Genomic DNA, 27,210 nt, shown 5'->3' with positions numbered 1-27,210 from the left:
ATACCCTTAATTTCCTTTTTTTGTCTTATTGAATTAGTTAGGATTTCCAGTACAATGTTGAAAAGCAGTGGTGAAAGGGGACATCCTTGCCTTGTTCCTGATCTTAGCTGGAAAGCTTTGAATTTCTCACCATTAAGTTTGATGCTGCCATAGGTTTTTGTTGTTGTTGTTGTTTTGTTTTGTCTTGCTGAGGAAGATTCATCCTGTGTTAACATCCATCGCCAATCTTCCACTTGTTTTTGCTGGAGGAAGATTGTCCCTGAGCTAACATCTATGCCAATCTTCCTCTATTTTGTATGTGGGTCACTTCCACAGCATGGCTGTGGATGAGCTGCGTAGGTCTGTGCCCAGGAACTGACACTGGGCCACCAAAGTGGAGCATGCCAAACTTTAACCACTGGGCCATAGGGCCAGCCCTGCTATAGGTTTTTTTGTAGTTTTTTTTTTTTTATCAAGCTGTGGAAGTTCCCCTCTCTTCCTAGTTGCTGAGAGTTTTGATTATAAATGGGTGTTTGATTTTGTCAAATGCTTTTTCTGCATCTATTGATATGATCATGAGATTTTTCTTCTTTAATCTGCTCATGTCATATATTACCTTAATTCATTTTTGAATATGGAACCAGCTTTGCATACCTAGGATAAATACCATTTGATTGTGGTTCTTTTTATTCATTGTTGGATTTGATTTGGTAAATTTTTTTGAGGATTTTTGCATCTATGTTCATGAGAGATATTGGCATATAGTTTTGTTTTCTTGTGATGTCTTTTTCTGGTTTTGGTATTAGGGTAATGCTGGCCTCATAGAATGAGCTGGGAAGTATTTCCTCTGCTTCAATCTTCTGAAAGATATTATAGAGAATTGGTAGAATTTCTTCCTGAAATGTTTGCTAGAATTAACCAGTTAACCAATTTGGGCTATGCACTTAATTATTGATAAATGAATGCTGGGATAAAATGAATGTGGTTTTATATGGAGAAACTTGGTTACACTTTGGGGCACTTGACATAAAGCTATAGCCTTGTACATATGAGAGGGGATTCATCTGTTAGAAGTCATTCTCTATGTAAAGCATACAGTTCAGAGTCTCTGCTCAGATCAAAGATCATGTTTCTCTGGGAACTTTCTCCAACACCACTTGTTCACTTACAAGAGTGAGCCTGGGCACCAGGTTTGTATGATGTGACCTCCTTTCCTACCCTATGGCCACACTTGATTGGACCAGGGATAGACAATTGACATAAGCTGGACCAGTCAGATTCTCTCTTCATGGACTTGGGATTTAGGACCAAGAGGCAGGTCCCCAGTTTCTGCATAGAGTTAGAATTGAGGTGCTCTAGACCACAGGAGCTGTGGACCAGTTGTTGTTGGAGTTGTTGCACCAGATAGGTGTAAAGGTCTGCCTGCTAAGAGAGAAGGACCACGTGGAAACTGATCAGGTTGCTGGGAACAAGCACACAGAGTGGGACTGAGGAACTGTCCGGGGAAAAGCTCAGAAGACTCCACCTGGGACCCATGAAAGGTCACAAAAAGTGTATCAGGGCTTGGGTACCCCAGGTCTAAGGATGGGGTGGGTCCCATGCTTCTCGAGTTGGTTCCTGGAAAGGGAGCTCAAATGGCTTAACCCCTCCTCCAGGGAACACAGGCAGCGGGGACAGGAACCAAACAGGAAAAGGCACTGTGTATTTATGCTCCTGAAACTGATGGACAGAGCAAGGCAGGGACAGGTCCTGGGAGAGAGTTGAGGATACTCCATATGGGAGCCTGTCTACCGTCCTCCTCAGAGGGCACAGCTTTGGCTTGTGTTGGGAGGAGGGGAAGAAAGTGCTTTGGAGGCTGAAGCAAGGATCTAAGACTGGGATGGAGCAACTGAACTTCCCAATGTGCAGTAACTGAGGGCCGAAGCAGGACTGGGTCCCACCCACCTCTGCTCTTCTACACCCTGGGCCTAACCCTTCAGCCACCAGAGGAAAATCACGAATGGAACCCAGGGCTTTGGAAACACAAGATGTCTGGAGGCTTTTATTTAAGTAGACTTTAATTAGAAGTAAACTAAAGAGTTTTGAGTGCAAATGCATTTTGGTTTTTAACTTAGAGCCATCACCCCATTATTAACTATGGCATGTGCGTGTGTGTGTAAGTCGGCGTCCTCGTGGGTATGTGTGTGTGAAAATCCATTCATTTACGTAGTGGGTCTTCATGGCCTCTTTCTGTCCGCCTCTGTGTCTACTGACCAGGAGTGGTTCTGCCTTTATTATTATTCATTCCCATTATTCATTCTCTTTGAAGAATCCTGAATCGCCTTCAGTCACCTTCCTCTTTCCAGCCTTCCCAAAGCAAGGGCGCCTAGAAGTGTGCGGGTGAGGCTGGGGTGGGTCCTGAGGTATCTAGGCCACAGCTGCCCCTTTGGGGCGAGGCCTCAGCTTTCTGAGTCCAGGGGGTAGGAGTACTGGGCCTTGGAGCAGCCCCAGAAGCGAAGGACCACAAATGTCACGACCCCCAGCAGCAAGAGGGCGCCCAGGGCCCCAAAGAGGATCCCGAAGAAGGCGCCGAGTTTCATGCTCAGGTGCTCACAGCGCTCGCCCCACGACGTGTAGATGGAGAAGGACACACACCTGGGGACAGAGGGAGGGACGCGGTCAGCACCAGAGAGGCGGGCGCCCAGCCTCCCCACCCCTCCTCTCCGCCGGGCCAGAGGCGGTGTTGCACTCTCGCCTCCGGGGAAAGCGGCGGAGTCTGGCCCGGGGCGGGGCCGAACCGGGGCTCCCGGGCTCGGAGGCAGGCGCGGCGGGGAACCCACGCGGCTCGGACCCCTGAGGACTGCGGGAGGGGGCGGGGCTGGCCTCAGGGAGCATGCGCAGTCATAAACCCAGCCCCGCCCCCGAGAGCTGCCCCGGCCCTCGGCTCCGTCTGCAGTCCTTGGACCCGGGAGAGGAAAGGGTTGGGTAGATCTGGAACTTGTGGGGTCGAAGGTAGACGGAGGGCCGTGACATGACGAGAGGGCCCGGGTGGCGCTGCCCTTGTCCTCCTTAGCGGGCCTGCAGACCTAGTGGGCCCCATCACGGGAGCCCTCAGACTTGATGGACCGAGGAGACCTGCCGCGCCAATCTCAAAGGGCCTCCCCTGACTGGTCCTCTTAAGGAGGGGCGGGGCCGGGCCCAGACACAAGACAACGCCTTCTTTTTGCACAAGGAGACAGCAGGGTGCCTACCCAAGAAGCAAAATGAGGTGGAAGAGTTTGGCTTAGGAACCTATATCCTTCCACTTCAGTTACTGGGTACCTTGGGTTCATTATCATCTCTGAGCTGCACTTTCCTCGTCTTTAAAGAGGTGATAATACTTACCAAGTAGCTAGTTTGAGTTTCAGAAGTAACATAGCATCCTTCTTCTCCACACAGAGTGGGCACTCACACATCTTTTCCATTGTCCCTTTTTCTCTGATCCCTGTTCTCTCACTTACAGAGAGATCGATCCTGATTTTCAGACACTGAGAGGTCTCACGGCATTTCTGGACCCTCGCAGTATCTTTGCCCAGCTTGGATTCCCCAGCACTGCCCTCCACCTCCTGCCCCACTCACTTGCAGCTAGGCCCTTGGGGCAGGTGCTGGCATTGACCTCCGTGCTCACAGTAGCCCTGACTGCACGGGGACACGCAGGTGACGCCGCTATGGGGGCTGTAGACCAGGCGGTAGCCCTCGTAGCCATCGCATTTGAAGTAAGTCTCCAGCGTGCTCACGTTCACTGTCAGGGAGGACACACATGAACACGGAAAGCAGTCGATTAACACCAAATCTATGCCTCTTCAACCAAGAATTGCATTGTCACCCATTTAGCCTGAGAAATGATTGGAAAAGCCCACAAATACATTTGCTCACGGATGTCCAGAGCAGCATGGTTTATAATAGCAACAACGTTTAACAGGAGAGGATTTGTTAGCTAAGGAATATTGTGCAACCAGCAAGCTCCACGGTGTGGAAATGCTTGGGTTAAGAGCATATGCTTTGAAGTCAGCCAGACTTGAGTTGACTCTACTACCAGCGAGTTGTGTGATTTGGGGGAAATTTCTTAACTCTTTCAGCCTCAGTTTCCTTATCTTTAAAAGGAAACAATAATAGCAGCTGCTGTGCTGTGAGGTTTAAATGAGATTGTATATGCAGAGCAGTCAGTCCAGTGCCTGACACAGTAACCACCTGACACAGGATCACGGTGCGCATAACGCTGTTTAAACTACGTCCTAACACACTGTATTAAAACATAAAATAATACATCCAATGGGACTCTGTACACAATATGCAAAGTAATATGCTCACAGTCGTTTAAGTAATGAGGAGGTTATGAAACATTAGGTACGATTTGATCCCTTTATTATAAAAGAATATTGATATGTGGGAAGGTTCCTGTGCATAAAAGAAAATTCAGAATGATATGTGCAAAATGGATTCGTCTCTGGGGACTGGTACTACAGGTGATCTTTTTCTCTTCTTTTTGTTAATTTGTGTTTCCTAAAGTTTCTACAATAACATATTGTACTTGTATAATAAAAATTGTGGGGGTTTTTGGTTTGTTTTCTTTAAGAAAAGGCAGAGACAGTTATGGGGTTGTTGTTGCCTTATACCCAGCCCTCCCGGCGACCACACACACAGAGCACTTCAGAGGATCTCACACTGCTGCCCCCGGAGGCCGGCGGCTTAGCCTGCGTGCTAGAAGAAGCTCTTGCTTGATCCCACACCCAAGCCACATAGCAGCTTCTGTTGGGTTTGGCATGTTCTCTGTCTCACTACCCAAACAGGGTAAACTGTTCCTTTCCTTCTCTGGCAAGCTTGCCAACCTGTCTCGTCCGTTCTGGGATAATCAGGGGCTGTCAGAGCTGACAGGGACGTCAGAAATCTCATCCCATTTTCTGGATGCGGGTGTTGAGGCCTGGATTGGGAATGGATTTTGGACAGGGTCACACCCTTTCAAGGAGGGAATACCTCTGCCCCTGGCTCAGGTCTCCAGTCTTCAACTTAATATCCCCCAGCCGGAGGACAAAAGCAAAAGGGATGTCCTTGTTTACGTTTATGAAGTGCAATGGTGTTTTTAACAAAATCATTAACAATTTTATTAAAAGAAAGAAAACCATCAGCAGTGATGGGCAGGCAGGTGGCAGCTGGAGTAACTAACTACTCTGTGAGACTGTACATGCGGGCATTTCTCAAGCAGTATTTTGTGTTCCTGCGCTTGGATCTAGAAAGCTGGTGGGTAAACTGTTCATAATTTCTCTCAAAAATTACACATAAAGCTAAATTAACTTGTTTCTTGCTTGTCTGTGGCCCTCCATAGAATACTTTTCCACCAGGGGTTTGTGTGGGCTGAAAATCTGTGACAGGCTCCCTCCCTTTACCTCCTCCCCTCAGCTATGCTGGACTGTCCCCAATATAGTGACTCACGAGCCATCACACTGCGCACATCTTCCCTGGAGAGGGGCTGGAAGACCACGTTGTTCCTGGGCCCCTCGCTTCTCTTCCACCTCCTGTTCGGGGCCTGGAGGAAGGCCTCCACTATTGCATCCACCAGCCGGTTATTCAAGAAGTCAATGACGGGACCCCGAGGGCGGTACCGGAATGTCGAGGTGACCTTCCAGTGTTGAAGGGTGCTTCCTGTGATGGGATTGCTGTGTGGGAGGGACACAGTGAGAGGCTAAGTAGAGGGGGAGGGGGAGGACCCAGGGACCAGGTGGGGACAGTCCCACTTACATGCGTTCCACTTGGCTGTTCCTGAAAAAGGCCCGCACTTCCAGGTTTCCCAGTCTGTAGGCCACCTAGGGCAGAGGAGGGGGGTTGGGGGCGGTAGGGGTGAGGCCCAGTCCATGAGGGAGACCCCTGCCACTTTAATGCATTTATTCATCCCTGTATGTTTCCTCCGTTGAACGTGAGCCCCAGGACCCCAGAACATCTCACCCATTTCTGCATCCCCACACCCCAGCCTTGCCCAGTGAGTGGCGTGGGTCCCTGCTTAATAAAGTTTGTGGGTGAGTGAAGGACTTTACATACCATCCCCCCTGCTCTTACTATGAAGGGAGGATCTGAAGTGAACGCCCCCTACCTTGCCTCTGATCCCTGCTTCGCCCACTCCTTCTCTCCCCAAAGGTCTATTGAACATCAACTATCTTTAACCAAACCTAGGGGGTGTTCGGGTGCTGGGCATGTCAAGGTGACTTAGGAATAGCCCATATTCCAAGACCCGTAGTCTGGGGCAGTAGACAAATGTCAACAGATTTTACCACGCAGTGTGGAGGGCTGTAGTAGGAGGAGTAGTAGTAGGAATTATTATTATTATAATTTTTGAACACTTATTGTGTTTCAGACACCATGCTGAGTACTTTACATACATTATCATTTAAACTTTGACACAACCCACTGTCACATGTACTATTATTCTTTCGGTTTTTACAGATGAAACATCAAATAATTTGTCTAATTATTGCACCTGCTCTGGTGAGTGGTGGAGCCAGGATTCGAACCCAGGTATGTAGGATTCTACAGTCTGGATAACTCAACTTCTGTGCTACTTTGCCTGTGACTGGGGAATGGACAGGGGCATGGGAGACAGGAAGAGGAAGCACCAGTTGCCTCTGGGAAGTCAGGGAAGGCTTCCTGGAGGTGAAATTCCTTCTCGTGTCTCTTCCATGTAATATACCCAAGTGAAGGTCTCGAGGGATGCTCAGAAGGAGAGGCTGGGTGAGGCAGTCACCCTAGACTCTGCTCATTGCGAGTTGGTCATTCCAGTCCCCTCAGAGGTCCCTGTCCTGGGGCTTTCTACCTTTTTGACCCCCAACCCCCACCTCGCACCCCAGAGGGCTCCAGCCTTTGCTGGCAATTGAGTCAAGATGGATGATGAGATGCAGAATGCACAAGCGATGGCTAAGGCCCTGCCCGGAACCTCCCAAGACCCGCGTCCCCACTGAGCGGGCCTGCAGCACTGACCGAGGCGTCGACCTCTGCTGCAGAGGCATTTTCTTCTTCACTGAGCGAGATCTGGATGATTCTCAATGGAAGCTCTGGAGATGGGAGAAGCAGATTCATAACACCTCATGCTTTACCCAGACTTACCCAAAAAGGCCATTGGGCCAGTTGGGGAGACCACCACATTCTACAGTGATAGGTCACCAGAGGCATCAAGAGAAGTGGCCGAGTCTGCTGACTCTCACCTAGTGCTCGTTCAACTATGGTCACGGCTTCCCCGACTCTCAGCTCTCTGAGCTGTGAGGTCGTCTGCAGTCTGTGCTCAGCAGACCCCTCGGGCCTGGGGTTCATGCTGGGACTGCTGCACCCCAGTAGCTCCCACAGCCTATAACTTACCACCACCGAGAGAAATTGGAGTTCTGTCCTGTGGGTTTGAGGAACTCAGCCCTGGTCCCCAGGCTCCCTCATCTCCCCCCAAGGCAAGAGGCGTGTGGAAGTAGGGATGGCGGGGGCATCTGGGGCTACCTAGACTGATGGTTGGAGTGAAACTGTTGCCGGCCAGGAAGCAGCGGGAGTCGGTGAAGGCTGGGGGGCAGGTGCAGGTGGGCTGGCAGCCCTCGGTCTGGGAGATGTAGCAGTGACCGTGGTTGTGGCAGTAATTCACAGGGCAGGACTTGTTCTGACAGAGCAGAGGGGTCTCTAGAGCTGCAGAGGGAGCAGAGAGGTCAGCAACACCATGCTGGGCAGCACCGGGAGCCCCCAGCCCATGGAAAGCTGCTCCTAGGACAGGCTTGGTTTCTTTCCCCCCAAACCCACTCAATCTACATTCTGCTCTGGGCCACTCTGAACCCCAAACTATCCTTCTCCCTTTGCGGAGCATTTCTCTGCTGGGCAACCCTCTTCCTCTGCTGGGTAGGTATTCTCCCACTTCTGCTGAGGGAATGGAGTGTTTATCAGACCCTCCGCATCAGGAAAGGACCCAGCAGGCTGGCGGGAGAAGGGCACGCCAGCCTGCTTTCTCCACTTCCATCCCCTTTCCTGCCTGGATAAAGCTGTGGTTCTAGCGCTCTGGCCTCTGCTCAGAAGACACAGTGGTCTCTACATTTCACTCGGGTGCTTTAGGGGGCTTGGTGGAGGCCTTGCTGTGATCTTGCTCATCATGACTCCAGTGGCTCAGAGGTTGAGGAACAGAGTGGTGGGAGGAGGACTCAAAGGGAAACTGTGGACCTCTGCCACCGGATGCCCACTACCTCCCCTCCAAATGCCCTGCCCAGGGAGATGCAGAGACCCTGGGCCTTGCATCTCCAAAGACCTCCAAAGAGGAGCCTGAGGGCCCCGGCTTGCCTCTGGTCCCCTGGCTGTTGCTGGAAGTCTCCACCCTTCTCCAGGCCGTCTGCAGCCTTTTAACCTGGATTTTCCCCATCAGTGCCTCAGGGCTGCTCTGCCCTGGCCTCCCCCGCCTGCCTGTACGAGGTCTTCTCCTGCCTCCTCACGCCTTACCATACCCTCCTATACTGAGCATCCTAAAGCCTTGCTGGAAAAGGGAGAAATGGTTTGCCCTTGGCTGCCATAGGCCCTTGAAATGTCACCTGACCCCAGAACCTCCTCCTGCCGGGGCCCTGTTCTGGCTCACCTGCACAGTGACGCCCATCCCCAGTCAGGTGTGGGGGGCAGGCCTCACAGCCCTTCCCACGAACGCATGTCACATTCGGGAAGCATGCCTCCTCACAGAGGTCCGTGGAGAGATTGCAGTAGGGGCCAAAGGTGTTCTTGTCACACTTGCAGCCAGCCACCTGGAATGGGTTGCTGATCACTGGGCAGCCAGGATGCTGAACCATTAAGGGCTTCTGGGGGTTTGTGTATTGACCCCTCTGGTCTGAGAACCCACGGACCCTGAGTCCTGTCTAAATTCTGCCAGCATCTACTGAGCACCTTCTTGACCAGGCCCTGGGCCTGCACGACCCCACCTGAAGGCATACCGCCCTCCAGCCCACTCGGCCTCCCTTGGCCACTCTTCCCCTGACCCCATTCCTGGCCCCTGCCCCGGGATCTCAGCCTGTTCCTTCTCACACCATATCTCCTTGTCTGAAATCCTTTCTAGAGTAGGACGGGGGCTATATAAGCAAATATTCTACTCTCCCTTGAAAACTGGATCCCGTATAAGCTGCCATCATCTGCTGTACATTTTCTTGCCGACTCTCGAACCAAGAGGACGGAGCCTCACTCAGCACACTGAGAACACGCAGGAACCAGAACAACAACAGGGGAGCTCACGGTTCCAGGAAGCCCCCGGAGCTCCCTGGTTTCTCCTTTCGGGCTCCCCTACTGCGATGACTCTGGAAATCTCCCTACAATGGAACCCGCCAACCATCCTACTTCCGAGACCACCTGTTTTAGGATATCTACAATAACATATGGATTTTAATCTCTGTTTTTCCCACTCTGCATTTTTTTCCTTTTCCCCCTGGGCTCCCCTACCTCTACCCCTTTCAAGTAGGAATCTCTGCTCAGGCCTCAGGAGACGGAGTGAGTGTGTATAAGGGGTAAGGGGGTGGTGGGGCATTGCCAGCCAAACCTTTCCTTTCTAGCTCCCCCTATATAAAAAAATTAGAATTAAAAAAACAGATGGGCCAAGATTCATGGACTTAGGCCAAGTATCTTGGCTAGAAACTTGAAGGGAGAAGGATTTTCTTCAAACTGAAAAGAGATGCTTCTTTTAGTTGGAGGGAAAGAGAAAACAAAGGGGTTTGGGGTGCCAAGATGAGAGGAGACCTGCACCTCTTTTCCCAACACCGTGATGACGAGACCCCAGAGAGAAATGGCTGTGAGGTGCTTCTAGGCAGAAGGGACTTTAAACCACCTTACAAAAGGTTTCCTCTGTCTGAGCAAGGCACAGACGCTGCAGAGCACCTCCCTGAAGAGCAGGGAGCATGGATCTTGTGATCTGCGTGGACTCAGCCCAGGGACCACACAGACACCTTCCTACCCTGCATCTCAATGCCTGTTCCAGGACTGTGGAGCTGGGAACCACTGGGAAACTCTAAGAAAGGCTGAGGTGGAAGTGTCCTGCTAGCCTGCCAGAATGAGAGCTGGGAGATAAAAATTCAATTGAGCTATAAGCAGTAAAGAAAGTTCTGTTTCTTACACAGGTAAGTTTGTGGCTTGAGATTGGTATCTGCTCTTCTCACTCACCACCCAACACACACATCACCACAGAGGGGCTGAATTAAGACATCCCTTCAATTCCCACTTCCTTTTCCCCCCAACACAGAAACTTCCCTCCCACCCTCTGCCCAACACTCACCTCCAAGGAGGAATTGCCCACCCTGCTGGTCTGGTTGTATAAACACTGGCTCTCTGCCTTGCAGGCACAGACCACTGTCTTTGGCTGGAGTACAGATGACAAGTTGTCCTTGACATTTCTGGCTAGAATCTCCAGAGTGAATGGTTCCACCTTCGTTGGTGTCCATAGCAATGTCCCATTCTCTGTCCCGGGGAAAATGAGATCATTGAGAGCTGGAAGCCTCGTCTGCTCTGCTGTCTGACATGTCCTGGCATCTGGCATCTAATACCCTGAGTGCTGATGCTGGACTTCCACCACCCCTCTCAGACCATCTCTTACATCTCATCAGGCATTTCCTAGAGCAAGGCTGGTTTCCTGGGGTGATCCTGGTCACGCTCCAAGCTGGAGGTAGCACCAGCCCAACAAACTGATTGTAGGGTGGAACTCCACAGAGGGGAAGGCAGCTGCACCCTGAAGAGACCCCAAAGGGCAACCCTCCCTGGGCCTGCACTGGGATGGGACATCCAGGAGGGATGGAGGATAAAGGCCAGGATCCTCCCAACACCTCCCCAGGCTACACTGCAGGCCAAACTGGCTTCATCTTCACAGCAGCCCCATCTCTTGCCCTGATTTCTCACCCACCCGTCTCACTTCCCTGACCTTTGACCAGCCACCCCTTCAGAAACCAGACTATAGTGAAACACTGCTACATAGCAATAAGGACTCTTCTGATCAAACTTGTCTTACATTTTTCAAGAAAATAAGAAAGTCTCCTTAAAACAGCAGGTTGAGAGGAGCTGATAGTAGGGAACAGACAAGAGGAAGTTCCAGGCCACCACTCTTCAAGAGAGGAGACTAGTGGTGGAAAAAATCTCCTGATGCCGTGGTCCAGCACCTAGGAGGCAGCCATGTGGAGCAAAAGGGTATAGACAAAGCCATCCCTTCTTGTGCAGAGAAAGAAAATGAGGTACAGAGGTGCTCACAGCTCAGAATAAGGTCCCTAAGGGCTTTGGGTTAAGAACAAACAGACACCAGTATAATTAGCGCAGGCAACAGAAGTCAAGCTGCAACTGTAGGCTTTGACTCTTTGACCCAGATTGTGGTTACAGGCCTGGGGGTGCTCCACGCCTTGACTGGGAGGGAGAGATGAAGCTTTGCTTGGTCCCAGCACAGAAAAGCAGACAAGGAGCGACAAAGTTAGGTAAACGTGGTTGGCAAACATACAAATAGTGAGAAATGCACCAGTCGAAGGTATTTGTATTTCTTTAAATCTTGTTTCACATTATATCCTTCTTTTATTAGATATGAAATGTTTTAAATTAGTATTTATTCATTGTTATACTTTATTCTAATAATTTGGTGATTGCATAAAGATGATTAAAGATGGCTGCATATTATTAGATTGAGATGAAGTGATCTTTGAATCAATTGTACGTGCCCGGAGTCAGTCTAGCTAGCTGGCCACATTGCCAGAAGCCCATCACTGCTATTCACTGGGGACACCTATTTGAATTATGAGGATCATTCCTAAGAAATGCTGGTCCTGGTTATTCCAGGGGTAAAGTGACATGAAGTTACACAGGGTATAATAATCCAAAATTACCCAAAGCTTGACTCTGGCCTTCTCTCCCACTCCCCCAGCCAAGCATTCTCACCAAAGAGCTTGCAGTCAGTGTTGTTGTCTCTGAGAATAAAGGTGACATTCTTAGAGCTGCTGGTGTACTGAAACAGCTTGGTCTTCCCGATGTGGGCTTCCACCACGCGATCGCCTTCAATAGAGGGTGGATACTGATCTGAAGCACAAAGAGGGGATTCGGGGTCAGAGGCAGAACCCTCCGTTGCCTTAAGGGCGTCCTCTCCCTCTCTCTAGCCCTCTGGCTTGTGTAGGCATCCCTAAGGCTGTGGCCCACCACTGGAGGCAGGGGTTATTCTGTGTGCCTGCTCTTGGCCCTCCGCAGACTGGGGTGAATTGTCCTGTCCACCTGGCCAAATCTTTGTTCTCTCTTTATCTTCTCCCCAAACAGGATTCACTTCAAGTTCTTGCCTGATCAGAGTGCTATGCTGGGCATGGTACGAAGTGAATCATAGAACAGAGTTGTTCAGATCATCCCAGAGTTTTACCTTTGGAAGACGGCTGAAACCATGAGGGTAATATCTAGACGGCCACTGCATTTGTCAGGAAACAGGGAGTAAAACCTTTCACTGCTCTCTGTTTTTCGGAGCCCTGCTATTTCCAATTTATTGTTTGTTCATTCACTCAGTCACTTAACACATTTATTGAGCACCTACCATGTGGCTGGTACTGTGCTAGGTAGTGAGGACGCAGCAATGAACAAACAATAAAAAAGATACTTAGGAAAATTAGAAAATATGTTAGGTAGTTATAAATGCTAAGGAGAAAAAATAAAGCAGGGAAGGTGAATAGGAAGTGTGGGTGAATGAAATTTTAGACAGGCTAGCCAAGAAAGGCGTTGCTGAGAAGGAGACATTTGAAGAGAGACTTGAAGGTGAGAGGTGAGCCTGTGGCTGTCTGGGGGAAGGGCGTTCCAGGCAAAGAGAACAGCATGTGAGGAGTCTCAGAGTTGGGGGTGAGCCTGGCGTGTCTGAAGAACACAAAGGAGCCAGTGGGGCTGGAGTGGAGGGAAAGAGGCAGGGATGCTAGGAGGAGAGTTTCCAGAGGCAGTGGGGCCAGACTGGGCAGAGTTTTGAAGGTCATTGTAAGGACACAGTGAGCTGGGGAGTATGGGAGGGTTTGAACAGAGGAATAACAAGGGCAAGAGAATCTGTTAAATTTAAAAATGTGAAGCTGAAAGGAGTGTCCCGGAAGAAGGGCTGGTCATCTGGCTCGTAAGTGCAAACCCCTCCCTGGGCCTCGGGTCGCTTACTGAGGGTGGCGTTCATCTCCTGGTATTGTCTAAAGAGCATGCTAGTGTGCAGTCCGGTGCTTCTGCTTCCTGTGGCCAGGGTGTCGTAGATGCATTGCTGATTTCCGTTACACTCGGAGGCCAATTTTTCACTCGAGGAGTTGTTTCTCAACAGTTCGGAAAAAAAGACAGGAGTGAAGTTGGAAGGCAGCTGGTCGTCTCTCTTGCCGAGGAGGCTTGTTTCGTTGATTCTCCCTGTAACACATGAGGCGCCGTGGTGGTGGTCCCAGGGGTGGGACTCCAGCTCTATTTCTGCTGTGCCCACCCCTTACCCTCACTTTATATGGCTTGGGGTGGTGGAGGGGGACATGGAGGGAGAGAGGGGCTTCCTGCTTCTGGTTTGGAAATCCCTGCTTTAGTATGTGAGGGCCACCCACTTCCCTCATCCTCTCTTCTAGATAGAGACGCAGGTGGGATGGGGATGGAGGGGACAAATCTGGGGTGGTACCAGAATCCTCAGCATCTCCTCCTGGCCTTTCCACCCCTCCCTCACAAAGGACGGAGGCCTGGTTCCCACAGGCCTGAGGGAGACAATGCTCCCGGCTTTCTTCATCCTGGCCCTGCTCCGTCTGCCCCGAGGACTCTGAGGCCCAGACTCACAGGTCATTCCATAGTGAAAAAACATCTCTTCAGAGCTGCTTCGGGAAATGGTAGAGCCATTGGGCATCCTGAAGTCGTCATCTGGATTGTTGTTCCAGACCCCTGAGGGACAGAGTAGGAGGTCGGCCACCCTGCAACTGTGGCTCTCCCCTTCCCTGGGGAGCATCCAGTGGGTCACACTCAAGATGTGAGGGGACCTGGAAAGCCTCTTCCAGTTGCATCTGTTCTCAGTTCAGTCCTCCAAGAGGAAGGGAGAGGACCATAGCCTCATAGCCCGCCCTCTGTTTCAGGGAGCCAAGAGGAGAAAATGAAGGAAGAAATAGAGGAAGAAGGGAGGGAACGTGGGGGAGGAAGGGAGGGATGGGAGGTGTGAGGCTGGAGGCAGGAGAAGGGCAGCTGCTGGCCCCACCCTCCCCAGAGCCCCTCTTTCTTGGCCCCTTGGCTGCCCTGGAATCTAGCTTGGGGAGGACAGGAAGTGAGCCTTAAAGGTAGCTGAAGGGGCCCTTCCCTGCCGCTCTGTGCCCGCAGGGCTCTGCTCCAAGGAGGCTGAGAGGGCACAGCCTGGGATGTCACAGGCCAGTGGGAGAGGGATTTGCCTGCAGACTCGGGGTCCAAGCTCCTGCTGCTGCCTCAGCCTCAGAGGCGGCGCCCAGCCTGCTTCTTACCCAGGAGGCCCTCTGTGCGGTTTTGATACTCCTCTGGGAGGCTGCAGGAGGCGTGGAGGATGTTGGAGAGAGCGATCACTGAGATGGTCACTGTCCCATCGAAGCTGGCTGACACCAGCGAGCCATTGCGGGTCATTACGACTCCGGTGGTGTTGAATGTCTCCTGGCCTAGAGAGTTGGGAGACAGATGAGGAAGAATCCAGGAACCCTGCAGGCCCAAGACTTGGCAGTCGTGAAGGTTCAAGATGCAAAGAGGACTTTAAGAGCAGCTCTGGGATGTCTTTCTCCAGAAGCTCAAAACCAAACCCACAGGACCCCCTCAAGGCCCACATCACCACCTTCCACCCAGGGACAGAGGACAGGGGCTGCCACAGAGAGGCTGTCACAGCCCTGGAGGAAGGGAGGAAGTGAGGAGGGAAAATTTAATGCCTGGCTCCTGGGTGAAGGAGATGCTCAGGCACAGCTGCTGAAGGGACAGCAGGGGTGGCGACCATTCTCCTCTGCCCTCCGCCCCAGTGCTGCCTCCATCCCCACACACTGTTCCCAGGTGCAGGCACCCCACTGACCCTGACCCAGGGAAGCAGGAGAGGGCAGCAGATGGCTGTCCCCAGCCTACCTTCTGCATCTTCACGGTTAGTCTCAAATGTCACAGTCTGGTTATTGAGCCGCGCTTGGATTGTGTCATTGGGCTTAAGGAGCCATTGAACCTGGAAGGGAATTGGAGGACGCCTAAGCCCAGTCTGCAGGCGGGCCCAGAGGCTGAGTAAGGAAGCTGCAGAGAGCTTAGAACCTGAGCCCTGGACAAAGCTGAAGGTGATGGACAGGGTACGATGAGGCTATGCTAGCGAATGTGTATGGGGTGCTTAGCATGGGCCAGGCTCTGAGCCAGGCACATTTCTTAGATCATCTCACTTAAATCTCACAACAGCCCTGTGAGGTAGGCAATATTATTACCCCCATTTTACTACAGGAAAACTGAGGGGCTGGCCCTGTGGTGCAGCGGTTAAGTTTGCACGTTCTGCTTCTCGGTGGCCCACAGTTTGCTGGTTCGGATCCCAGGTGCGGTCACAGCACCGCTTGGCACACCGTGCTGTGGTAGGCGTCCCACATATAAAGTGGAGGAAGATGGGCACGGATGTTAGCTCAGGGCCAGGCCTCCTCAGCAAAAAGAGGAGGACTGGCAGTGGTTAGCTCAGGGCTAATCTTCCTCAAATAAAAAAAGAAAACTGAGGCACCAGCAGTTGTCATTTCTTAGTCACACAGCTAGTGGGGCCGAGACCCCAATCCTGCTGTCTCTAGGGAGGACTCTTGAACCCCTACACTGGTAGGATGCGTCCTCCCTCCTTCCTGCTCTCTTCTCTTCTTCCTTCTCTTCCTCCTCCTGGGCCTGGATTTCCAGCTGAAGGTCCCTGAGCTGAAGGCTCCCTGTGAGGGGAGCAGGGATGTCTTGGCACCCCTGCCTTGCTCACCATGATGGGGCCCAGGCTGGTGGAGTTGTATTGAGCGGCAAAGGCGATGAAGTTGGAGGCCTGGGCGGAGCCGGTCAGAGCCGTGCGGCCCTGTAGCAGGAAGGAGGAGTTTCCGTCCTTGGCCCGGACGAGCAGGAAGTCCCCCAGCCCATTGAATGTGTAATTGGCACCATCCAAGGTGGTGATGTGGGGGTCCCCGAACATCCAGGCTGGAAAGAAGGAGATGCCACATTGGCACAGTAGACCAGCAAAGGGTCTGAGGTTCCCCACTGCCCCCAGGCAGGGCATTGGCCTGGGTAGACTGAAGCCTGGGGAGGGTTCATGGAGTTTAGAACCCACCCCAGAAGCTCTTCTATACTTTTGTGCCCCCATCCCAGCCATGTCTGCTCATTATCTCCCCACCCCCCATTTCCTTCCCCAATGCCATGTATGAAGCCCTTCTGTTTGCCATCGGCTGTAATACACTGGACACGTCTCCATCTTCCCTTGTGGCCACAGACCTGCCCCAGGAGGCTAGTGCTGCCCTGGTCCAGGCCCCAAGAGGCTGCCCCTCCCTGGATCCTCTGCCTCTATCCTGCCGGAGGGCAGGCCTGGCAGCCTCACCGGGCCTCAGGGGCCGGTACCCAGCACAGCCAATGCGGGGCCGCCACTGCTGGTACAGGATGCAGAAGGAGGGCTTGTCGTTCCAGCGGCAGCACCAGTTCTGTGCCTCCAGTTCTTGGTCTGTGGAGCAGAGCAGTGTGTTGAGGGGAGAGGAGGGCTGGCAGAACCTGCTGGAAGGTTTGGTAGGGCAGGGTGATACAGGAGATAAGGGCATGGATTGGGAATCGGGCACACCTCAGCTCAGATCCCACCCTGCTCAATGACAGGCCATTGACCAGTTACTGTCCCCCGGCAGGCTTGCTGGAGCCATGTGCAGCCAACCCCTCAGGGCGGGCACATGGTCAGGGCTGAGGAACTTCCTGTCTTGAAGGGTGGAATGCTAGTCCCATTGCTCTCGAAGTGCTGGGGGTGGGAGGGTGTGGCTGATGGTCTGGGGACTATGAGGGCTGCTGCGATTACAGGAAGGAGGGGGGAGGGCCCGCAGTGTCCCGGCCCCCCAACTCTGTGCTCTCTAGCTCCTTTGGAGGGTCTCTGCAGGAGATGACTCCATGTCTTCCCCAGGCAGCCTGGTAATCTGGGTCCAGAGGGACAGGGTCAGACTAGGCCCCCTCCGCCTCCCTAGAAGGATGCTGCCATTCTGGGCTGGGGCTTCAGGGCCAAGTGGAGATGGGGCAAGAGGCACTCAATCATAAATCCCTCGGATGTGAGCTGGAAGGGATGTCAGAAGCTTCCTAATGTTACAAGATCAGGAAATGGAGGGCCAGAGAAGGGAAGGAGCTGGGAGGGAATGGGGACAAGAGGCTTCATTCTACGGGTTCCACTGCTTGGTGTGGAGCCCAGGCTGGTCTCTGACAGGGAAGAGCAGAGAGCTCCAGAGAAGGTGGGGTTGAGATCTTTATGGACACACATACCAAACTGCCAAGGATTCTGCACTCTCCAGCCTTCAAGAAGCTCTCCCCAGGGCCCATAGCTGCAGCACACGCCCCCACGCCAGGAGGAGAAGCTGCACAGCTGCCTGCTGCCGAGGCCCCAGCCTGCAACAAGTCCAGACATGCTCAGGCCACTATGCCTGTGGTGGGAGTGGGAATGGGGTAGGGGCGTTTCTGGGGAGGGGCTGAGGGTGCCCTGGAAGGGACAGGTCAGGCACGACCAGAAGGATGGTGGGTGGCTTCTGGGGGACAGTGAGGATGCCCCGAGAGACAGGAAGGACGTGTCACCTATGCTGATGGGCTGGAATCGTAAGTCCTGTAGTCCCTGCCACCAGGAGCAAGGGCAGGAGAGCCGGTTCCAGCCCCAGTGGGGCCACTGAGGCTGACTCTTCAACCACTGCAGGCACCTGAGACGGGGGTTGGGCCTTTCTTCCCTGTGTAGCCTATAGACCTGCAGCCCCCTGACACCTGGGGAAGAAAGGAAAAGGGGTTATCCCAGGGCCTGGGGCCACAGGCTCTGCTTTAGCTTTAGAGACAACTGAAACTCATAAATGCACCCTCTGGATGCCACTTCCCCCCATAGACACAGCTGTTTCAGAGATGGGACCCAGTCAGATTGGCAGTGATTTCTCCCCAAAGGCCCCTTTGATGTGTCCTCCAAAAGCCCTCAAAGCTTGGATCCTAGGGCGAAATCCTGGGACGAGTGCTAGGCAGGGAGGCCTCACCTGCACCCAACTCAGAGCCAAACCCTGGCCCTGATCTCCAGTCCCACCATCTGTCACTCTCAGCTCCAACACCTTGCAATGCCCCCAAACCAGTTCCTCCTCATGCACCCATATCTCAGTGAGCGAGCCACCAGCCACCCTCTCAGACACTTGTCTTTCCTCCCTGACCCTCCCTCTCCCCCAGCACAGACATGTCAGTGGCCAAAGCAGCCAGGACAGAGGCCAATGCTCAGAGGGCAGCTGGGGAGCAACAGAGAAGGTGGTATGGGAAACAGGGGCTTGTTCCAACACCATGAGGCCGAGGAAGCTTCCTCTGTGCCCAGACGCCACCCTTGGAAGGGAGAAGAAACCCTGATGGGGGGTTTAACTTTAAATAGACCTTTAATTAATCATAAGTTATGTACTGCCCACCCCAGCCGCCATGAGTGAGAAGGGGGCCTCCAGAGTCCAATAAGATATAGGAGGACATAGTGTATTAGACTTTGACCCTGTTCCTATACAAAAGAAGAAATTATCAAGATAACTAGGATATGTTAAAGTTTTGACAAGAATAATCATTATTTGTGATTATCTGTTCGTGTATATTCTCCAGAATAGCGTGGTGTCAGGGGGAACACATCAGACACTCCCCGTTCAACATGTGCGCGCATGTGACACACAGTCGTATTGTGTCCCCTAGGTCACAAGCAGATGTATTTTGACAGAAAGGCCCTAATCTGACAGGGCAGCTCTCTCCACAAGATGGCACCCATGATTTGACTTAGCTTCTGTTTACCAAAAGTTCTTGCCACAGAACAAATAGAACTGAATTTATGATTCACAATTTACATGGCTGATTTCTAATGCTAAAATGTCCTCTGTTCTATCACATTTTGGAAACTATAATTTCTTCCCCTTTGGGGCCTCAGGACAGTACATGGAGTCATGGAGGAGGCCCATGGGGCCTAAAGTACTGGTCTTCTTACCAGAGCGAGAACTCTTTGGGAGCAAACATAGTTGGTCTTTTCCCTTTTTTTCATATTCCTGGCTCTTTGCACAGTGGCCAGCACACAGCAGGTGCTCAATAAGTGATGACTGAATGGATGTCAGACCTCTGGAACTCCTCTTGGTAGGTTCCCCATAAGGGATCTGGTCTGGGTTCTCCTTCCAGCTCCGGGACAGGACACTTGGAGTATTGCCTTAACTTCCCATTCATATCCCCACCTCCCGCCATCCCCCTGGCCTCACTTCCAGGCTCTGGGTCCCCACTGAGAGACCTTCTGGCTTTGGCTCATCCCAGGGAGATGTAGCTCCAACTGGGACTGTATTGTGCAAGGGCACAGAAGGTACCAGCAGCTCCCTGGTCAGTGTCAAGTCCCAATTACACCCAGGGGAGGTCAGATTGTGCTGGGACGCCCTTCAGGATGGTGGAGATGCTAGGGAGCTGCCCCTCTAGGATTTTCACGGCACACAGAGTAGAAGACAGAAGAGGACTTGCGTCTAGCTCAAGTGTGATGAGGTGGTGCTTTTACCTAAGCTGGAATTCAGGAACTGGTCTGGACGGTACTTCTCCCATGCTGGCAGGAGCGTCAGTGGGCTGTTTTCGTAATGCCCGTCTCCACTGCAGGCAAAGGAAAGAATCATAGGCCTGTGTCACAAAAGGGTCTTTCCTCTCAGTCAGCAACTTATTCGTTCATTCAACCAGTCAGTCAGCCACTCACTCACTCAGTCCCCCTAGTTGTTATCAGTCAGTCAGTCAATTATTCAATCAGTTGCTCAGTGAGTCAACCAGAATCACTGGCTCCCAGCACTAAGAGGAGAGAGGAAGAGATGGATGGGGCAAGGGTGAGAGGCTCTAATTTGCTCCACGTCTGATGGATAACTGCAAGAAACTGGTCATGAGACAGGAGACAGGAGTGTGAAAACAACAGAGTTCTGGCCTCCTTCCTATCGTTTTCCTTTCGGCTAGGGGTTAGAGAGAGGGTTCCGTAGGGGGCTGCTCGTTGTGAGAGTTAGGAGCTGGTGTCTGGAGCTGGGCAGTTATGGATTCAACTCCTGATTCCAGCACTAGCAGCTGGGTGACCATGGGCAGGTCACTTAACGTCTCTGATTCTTAGCTTTCACATCTGTGTAAGAGGGATTAAGGGGGCATCTACTTCGAGATTTTGCGAGGATTAAATGCAGTAATGTTTGTAAATCCCTCAGAACTGAATGAGGGCCGCATGCGATGCGTGCTCCCCCACTTCGCCGTGGGGTTCAAAGTGCTGCTCCAGGAAGGAGGAAATGCCTCAGAGCAGTGACTCCTGATCTATTCTCCTCTCTGACACAGGAGAGATGACGCACACAGGCGGGACACCTTCTGTGGGCACACTCAGCATGGTGTGGTGTGAAATTCCTAGCTAGTTGGATAATTCCAGTCCTTTCTCTTGAGCAGCACATCAAAAAGCAAGTGAAAGCGACATAATTATAGGGGCAATCCTGAGCGCTCTAAGAGTTACCGGTAACAAATTGCATGTGACCTTCACAACCGATTGCACACACCAGCAACTGGAAATACCGTGGCCAAGAACTGCTGTGTCAGAGACTGAGTCATCTCCACACCAGGAACCCACGGCCCCATCCACGTCCCCGTCCCTCCACTCTCCGTCTTTGCCACTGACCCCACACAAGCCATTGCTGCCCCCGAGTGAGGGGTTAATTCCCAGCCCATCAAAAGTCGGGAAGGCAGATTTCAGCCTCATACATCTGGGTTCAAATTCCTGCTTTGCCACTTCCCAGCCCTGTGACTTTGGGCAATCACTGACCTATTGTACCTCAGTTTCCTTATCTGTAGAATGGGTAATAAATAGAATCTCCTTCGTGGGATTGCGGTGATAATCAAATGAAATAATGCGTATTGCGTACTTAGTGTAATAAATGTTGGCTGCTCTTATTACAATATTTGAGAAGTCAAGAGGTCAGCCCACGTTTGTGGAAATCAGAGAAGTCAAAGCTCTGGGAATTATTACAAAGCACGAGGACTGAGATAGAGAAGAGAAGGCAAGGTGAGTAGAGATCTTTTCATCTGAAACAGAGAGAAGTGGGAACTGGAGTCAGTGTGAGGTAGACGTACCAGCAGGGAGCATTCATGCCTCGCCCTGGAAGATGGGAGTGTGTGCGGAACAAAACCCCTGCTCTGCCCCGTTTCCTATTATCTGCTCCGGGTTGACAGGCCCTCCCTGTCCTACCTGGAGAAGCCCATGAGGACCGAGTTGCTCGGGCGCTGGGTCACATCCCACTGCATACCACCGCTTTGATAGAGAAACAGGGCGTAGGACCGGCTCCCATCCGTGGAAAGGATGGCCTGGTAGGTGTTGGTCTAGGGGTTGTTTGGAGACAAACACAAGGATGCCTGTGAGAGATCTGGGGTCTCCTCCCTGATGTCCCACCACCCATCCCACACCCCCGCCCCGACGCACACATTGCCTTTCCTGGCCTACCCAGAGCAAAGGCGTGGCCTTAAACTGCTGGCAAGTTTGGGATCACGTAGGGCAGCTTTCGGCCTGGGTGTCAATGCACCTACCATGGTGGGTTTGCCTTCTTTGTGCCTTCTTTCCAGGGAGGGGCGATAAAGGACTCTGGGTTAGAATCCAGTTAGAAGAGGGTTTGTGTGAGAAAGCTACAGGAACCTGAGAGATTAGCCAAGATGCCAGAGAGCTGGGAGAGGCCTACCGAGCTTCCTCAGGGATATTTAAGGCCATTGTCCCCATGTCCCCTCAGCCTGAATAGTGCGAGGACCACAGCCGGTGAGACTGGAGGTTCTCTGAAGGCAGACGCCAAGCACTGTGCTCGTACAAAGTAGGTAATCAGTGAACTTGTTGAACAAATGAATAAAAGAATGACTTCAGACCAGACACAAGGAGGAACTCTGTGATTGTAAGAGACGCCCTCTGTGAATCCCCAGAGGGAAGACTGAGGAGAATGGTGGCGTGCCCATTTCCATCGGATGGCACTGCAGTTAGGAACCAGAGTTTGGAATGGCTTTGTCATTTGCTAGCTGGGTGACCTCCAGCAAGTTGTTTAACTTCTCTAACCACCGTCTTCCCCACCTCTAAATGTGGTTAGCAATATCAAGTTGAGCCATATAAAGCTGCTAATAGCCAGCCATTTTTGACTTATAAATTTCCGTTTCCTATGTTTTACTCTCCTTATACCCAGTGCTCTGGACTGCTGTGAGGTCATGTACGTAAAGGGCTGAGGCAGGCCTGGTGTGTGGTGAGTGCTCAGCAAACAAGGTCGGGGGTTGGGAGTGGGAGGGTGGGGAAAAGGTTGGGAGTTAGGGGTTAGGGGAGTGGGAGTTGGGGAGGAAAGTGGGGTGGAGATGGGGGTGGCTATCGTCAGCAATCTTTCCTTAAGTCAGAGAGTTTAGCAGAGTGGCCCCGGCCTAGGATTCTAGAATGTCTGACTTCCAGATGGTTCACAGACAGTTGTCTGTTGGTCCACTCACCCCAAAGCTCCTCTGGGCGGGATAGGCGTGGGCACTGACCCATGTGACCTTTAGGGTCCACCTGGCTTTGTAGTCCCAGGTGTTTATGAACTTTTGGATCCAAGACTCCACCTGCTGGACTAGCGAATGGTATTCACCATAGAGCGTCTCATATTCCTAGGAAAGAAGGCAGATAAGGACGAGGAAATGGGAGTCCCAGCTCAACACTTGTGAGGGACCCCCCTTTCTGCACAGTGCTCCTGCTCACTTTAGTCTCACTCGTGTCTCCCATCCTTCTTTCTCCCAGCCCGCATTTCCACAGTTAGCTCCTCTGACCTTACCAATTCACATTCGGGCTGCAGGGAAGCCTGGGATGTGTGGAGGGGAGGGTTGAGGCCTAGAAAACAGAATCTTCTGCAGTTGGACTCATGCATCTCTTAGCACAAGAGACGGCTTGGACTGCATAACACCCTGTGCCCATTTGTATCTCCCCGTGTCGGACTGGAAGCTCCTTGAGGACAGGCACATTTTCTCCATCTTTGAACCCTCTGCAGTGCCTTGCCCATGGCAGGGGCACAATCCGCATTTGCCTGCAGTAGCTTTCATTACAAAGTCCCACTGATTGGAATCATTAACCCAGTGCAGGAACACACGTAGGAGGCTTGCTTGACTCAGGCTTGTTAGGATAGACCCCCTACAAGCTTATTCTAAAATCAAATGCTTGATTGCCAACCCTAATCCCTGTCTTCTCGTGGTTGTGTTGGCGTATTCCTGAGTCTGTGTAATAGTCCTATTCCTCTAATAGCCTGCTTCCTCCCTGCGCTCATATTTAAGCATCAGTTCCTGCCCACAGTGAGCCCGGGCTCTGACAGCAGTAACACTTGCACTGCCCTCCACACAGCCTTCTGTCTCTCCTTGCTGGCTGCTGGGGGATCCTGAATGCCAGGCTTTGAAAGGCTCACCTGGTAAAATATGGATCCCCCGCGGCTGGAGAAATCAGCATCGTCCCAGAATGGAGCCACCAGGGCCACAGGGTCCTGGCCTGTGAAGCCTCCAAGAGGAGGGTTGGGATAGGAGAAAGTCTTGTACTCTGACTCCGGGAAAATGATCTGGCCATTATCTGTGAACTGAACACAAAGGTTCCTCCGGTGAGCATCAGGGAGGGAACGTCCCAGCCTTGGGCCAGCTCCTCAGAAGCGTGACGCCTGAGGGCCTCACTAAGTAGAACTGTAGAAATGTCGACTCTCTCTGGAAGATCATCTCATCTCTCCCTGCCTGCTGGGAGAGCCACCTTTACATAGTTCTCACACAAATACTCTTTACCCTCAGACATTCCTTACCTCCTAAATCCTTCCTCAGGTGGTAGGTTTTCTCTTGCTTCAGTGGCAGATCCTGTCTATAGACCAGCCCGTCACAGAGCAGACACATTTGGGTAAATCCCCTCAGCCCCATCCTGAAGCATGTTGTGTGCCCCATCAGACGGGGCTAAAAGGCTTGATACCCTCACCCCATCGCCGTGTTGTGCTCTCATAGTGTCCTGACTCAGCACCTCTCACTGAGAGCCACAGAGGCCATGACTGCCGTTCCCTCCCCTCCAGGAGACGTGGGCTACTTGGACCAGGCAACCAGGAAATAATTACAGACAATGTCAAGGGCGTCAAATGGTCACATTTCCCAAGTAGAGCTTCTTCCTCATAAAAACACCCCATGAAAACAGTGGAGAGTTTCCTGGGCCCCAGGACCTCTTTACTAAGGTAAAGACTCTTTTGTCCATGTGAGTAGGGGGAGGTGGGGGGGTCTTGCCTAGCTCCCTGTCTTCCTCAGCTGGCACCCCAATATTAAAGGCTGTGAATGCAAACTGAGCCAGTGGCAGGGACACACTGGTGCCTAACAGGTGTTGTTTCCATTCTCCCTTCCTCCCAGTCAGTCATGGTCATGGTCACAAGGCCATCTCTGAGCCCTAGAGAGAGAAGCGGGGCCCTGGGAACACAGGTCACGGGTTCTGCCCTTTAGGCTGCAGCCAGGGACTCACATAGAGTAAATCGTGAAGAGAGGAGCCGAGAGGGAAGCCAATCTGGGGCTTGAAGAGCGGCGAGGTGAAGTCCAAAGTCCACCTAACGAATTGCTGGTCTCCAACTGTTGACCCATAGGGGAAGAGGGGAACACCTGGGCCGGTACAAAGAAGAGCAGGAAGTTCTCGGGAGCCCTGAGTTCATTAGGGCTCATGGGGATCCCCAGAGAGCCTCCCAAGCTGCTCCCCCCACCCACCATGTCCATCTGTCCACAGCTCCCCAACAGGGAGCCATCAAGGACTCCTCTCTCTCCCGTCTCTACTTGAATTTAACCATTTCCTCATTTTAGCCCTTAACCTGGGACTCTCATCCTTCCTCACTTTGGAGAAAAACAGGTCCTGCTGTCAGAATACCAACAAATCATTCTGCATCTGTTGGAGTAGTCGCAACTCTGTCAAGGGTTAAAAAAACTCCTCCAATGCAGTGACAAGGAGTAATTGAAAGACCATCTCATAGAACGAGACTTGTTTTCTAAGACATTGTTTCTCTAGATAAACTTGAAGATGCCCTAGAATTTTTCCTAGGATCCCCTAGAGGTTCTTGGGCTTTTTTGAGAAACCTTGTCCTAAACATTTCTCAAATGGCCCTCCTCCTTTCCATACCGGCAGCCCTCACCTGCTCTGACTTGGAATACCACAGCAGTCTCTACACTGCCTTCCTGGCCTCCTGCAAACCCCCACTCCGCACCAGCCACTATAGAACCATTCGTAAATGCAAATCCAGCCGTGGTTCCCACTATCTACGGGATTCCCTCATGTGACAACAGCCTCACTCCTCAACACTCTTCACCTTACTTCCAGCAACCCCGAATGCTCTGGGGATCTCCTCTCCATACATCCCTGGGACTACTTTTCACGCCCGTGCCTTTATTCCAGCTGTTCAGGCCCACCTGCCTGCTTGCTTCCCCTCCCCCAGCTCCTTTCCAGGAAGCCTCCTCTTCACTTTGAACCCACTCCCACATCCCCCAGGGGCCTTCCATTGTGTGCGCCTAATACCCTGGGCTTATTCCTCTAATTGTATCTACTGAGGCAGCAGATTTGTCTCTTGCTGAATAGTACCTTGATCATTTCTCTATCTTTAGCTCCTAGCCCAGTGCCATGCACAAAGCCAGCCCTCATCACCCAACTCAGATGCTGTCTCATTGTCCCCTGTAAGGCCCTTCTGACCAGAGTCTGTGAGCAAGGAGGCTGAGACAGCATTCAGTTACATCACCCCTATAAAGGGGATATGGGAGCAGCTGGACTTCCCAAGGCCCAGATGGGGCAGTGGAGACATGCACAGAACTGGTTCCCCCGACTACCCACAAGAGCCCTCATTGCTAGATCCAACCCGGCTGCCACAGCTATAAGCTCCACATCTAGCTCAAGCCTCTCCATCCCAGGGTGGAGAGGCCCCAGCTCTATGGCATCTCTTGCCTTTCTCTGTCTTGAGAGAGACTGGGGCAGCAGTTGAGGTGCCTGTGGAGGTGCTGGGCGTGGAGGTTGTGAGGGTCTTGGAGGTCGTTGAGGGTAGCAACGTTACTGTGCTTCTCTTGCTGTCTGTCCTCAGTGAGGTTGTTGATGAGGATTTTTAGGCTGCTTAATTTTAAAACGGTTTATGATGAAGATTTTTAGGCTGGTTACTTTTAAAACTACAGATGAGAAGCAGGCTCCAAGGAGTGGAATTTGCTTGTCCCTTTGTTGGGAAAGATTTGCATTTCTAAGGAAAACCTCTATCTGTGAAGTTGCCTCCCTCTCTGTGCCAGGAAGGGGGATGGCCTTATCTCTAGAAACTCTTAATGCCAGAGGCAAGAACTTAAGTTGGTTACTGTCTGGCAACCTCATGTAACTGACCACCCCCACCCCCCCCAAATCCTCCTTTGCCTTTAGCTGAGGATAATATTCAAGCGGTGACTTCTGCCATTTACTCAATCCGGTTTGATTCTTATCTAAAAGTTGTGGGACCGCCAACACTGATACCATTTTAACTTTTTTACATATTCTTTCCTTTGTCTTGTAAAGAGATAACTCACATACCAATGCCTTAAATTTAGCCTTACTCTCCACCCAACTTTGCAGCAGAAGCGGCAGCAGCAACATGCTGGCAGCAGCTCTGCTTGCCCATGGGTCCTGTCCCCATGCCAGCAGCGGGTGGCAGCAGCTCCCTATGCCAGCAGCATCTCTGGCGGCTCGTGGGCCCTGTCCCCACGCAGCAGCCTGACTGCCCATGGGTCCTGTCCCCATGCCGGCAGCAGCAGAAACTCTGACTGCCCATGGGTCCTGTCCCCATGCCAGCGGGGACAGCAGCAGCGGCTCTGCCTGCCCATGGGTCCTGTCCCCATGCTATTCTATTCTCTAAATAAAAGAGCACTACTGCCAGATCTTAAGAGTCTAAGAAATCTTTCTTTCTACTCCTCGGCTCACCACCCCTCATCAGTTGTGATTGCTCCTGGGCATGCAGGAAGAGAAGACGGCAGTGGGCCTTACAGTCAGAGAGCAGCAGAGTCAGAGAGTCACAGACTTTAGGGGCTGAAAGAGATAGCTAGAAACCCTCTTGTCTGTCTGCTGGTCACACC

The 27,210-nt window shown here is 52.1% G+C and overlaps 1 protein-coding gene across 3 annotated transcripts in view; it reads right to left on the bottom strand.

Moving 5' to 3' along the window:
* Positions 1–2,018: 2,018 nt before the first annotated feature.
* LOC103540411 (mucin-4) overlaps positions 2,019–27,210 on the bottom strand; it is a 28,829-nt gene continuing 3,637 nt past the window's right edge. For 2 of the 3 annotated variants that reach the window (XM_070583537.1, XM_070583538.1), the window contains exons 3-24: positions 24,617–24,750; positions 23,547–23,711; positions 22,606–22,761; positions 21,347–21,477; positions 19,652–19,740; positions 17,704–17,883; positions 17,398–17,520; positions 16,487–16,606; positions 15,884–16,092; positions 15,031–15,121; positions 14,415–14,582; positions 13,750–13,851; positions 13,111–13,344; positions 11,881–12,018; positions 10,247–10,428; positions 8,576–8,735; positions 7,468–7,647; positions 6,964–7,037; positions 5,734–5,798; positions 5,428–5,651; positions 3,577–3,739; positions 2,019–2,613 (exon numbers count right to left, since the gene is read on the bottom strand). In XM_070583537.1, coding sequence (XP_070439638.1) covers positions 2,418–2,613; positions 3,577–3,739; positions 5,428–5,651; positions 5,734–5,798; positions 6,964–7,037; positions 7,468–7,647; positions 8,576–8,735; positions 10,247–10,428; positions 11,881–12,018; positions 13,111–13,344; positions 13,750–13,851; positions 14,415–14,582; positions 15,031–15,121; positions 15,884–16,092; positions 16,487–16,606; positions 17,398–17,520; positions 17,704–17,883; positions 19,652–19,740; positions 21,347–21,477; positions 22,606–22,761; positions 23,547–23,711; positions 24,617–24,750 — 3,284 coding nt within the window. In that variant the 3' untranslated portion in view covers positions 2,019–2,417. Of the gene's footprint in view, positions 2,614–3,576; positions 3,740–5,427; positions 5,652–5,733; positions 5,799–6,963; positions 7,038–7,467; positions 7,648–8,575; positions 8,736–10,246; positions 10,429–11,880; positions 12,019–13,110; positions 13,345–13,749; positions 13,852–14,414; positions 14,583–15,030; positions 15,122–15,883; positions 16,093–16,486; positions 16,607–17,397; positions 17,521–17,703; positions 17,884–19,651; positions 19,741–21,346; positions 21,478–22,605; positions 22,762–23,546; positions 23,712–24,616; positions 24,751–26,071; positions 26,200–27,210 lie in introns of all 3 variants that reach the window. The other variant, XM_070583540.1, reaches the window with a different exon arrangement.

The sequence above is a fragment of the Equus przewalskii genome, chromosome 18 (genome assembly GCF_037783145.1).
Source record: "Equus przewalskii isolate Varuska chromosome 18, EquPr2, whole genome shotgun sequence".
Classification (NCBI taxonomy): domain Eukaryota; kingdom Metazoa; phylum Chordata; class Mammalia; order Perissodactyla; family Equidae; genus Equus; species Equus przewalskii.
This window is presented reverse-complemented; position numbering and strand designations above follow the sequence as displayed.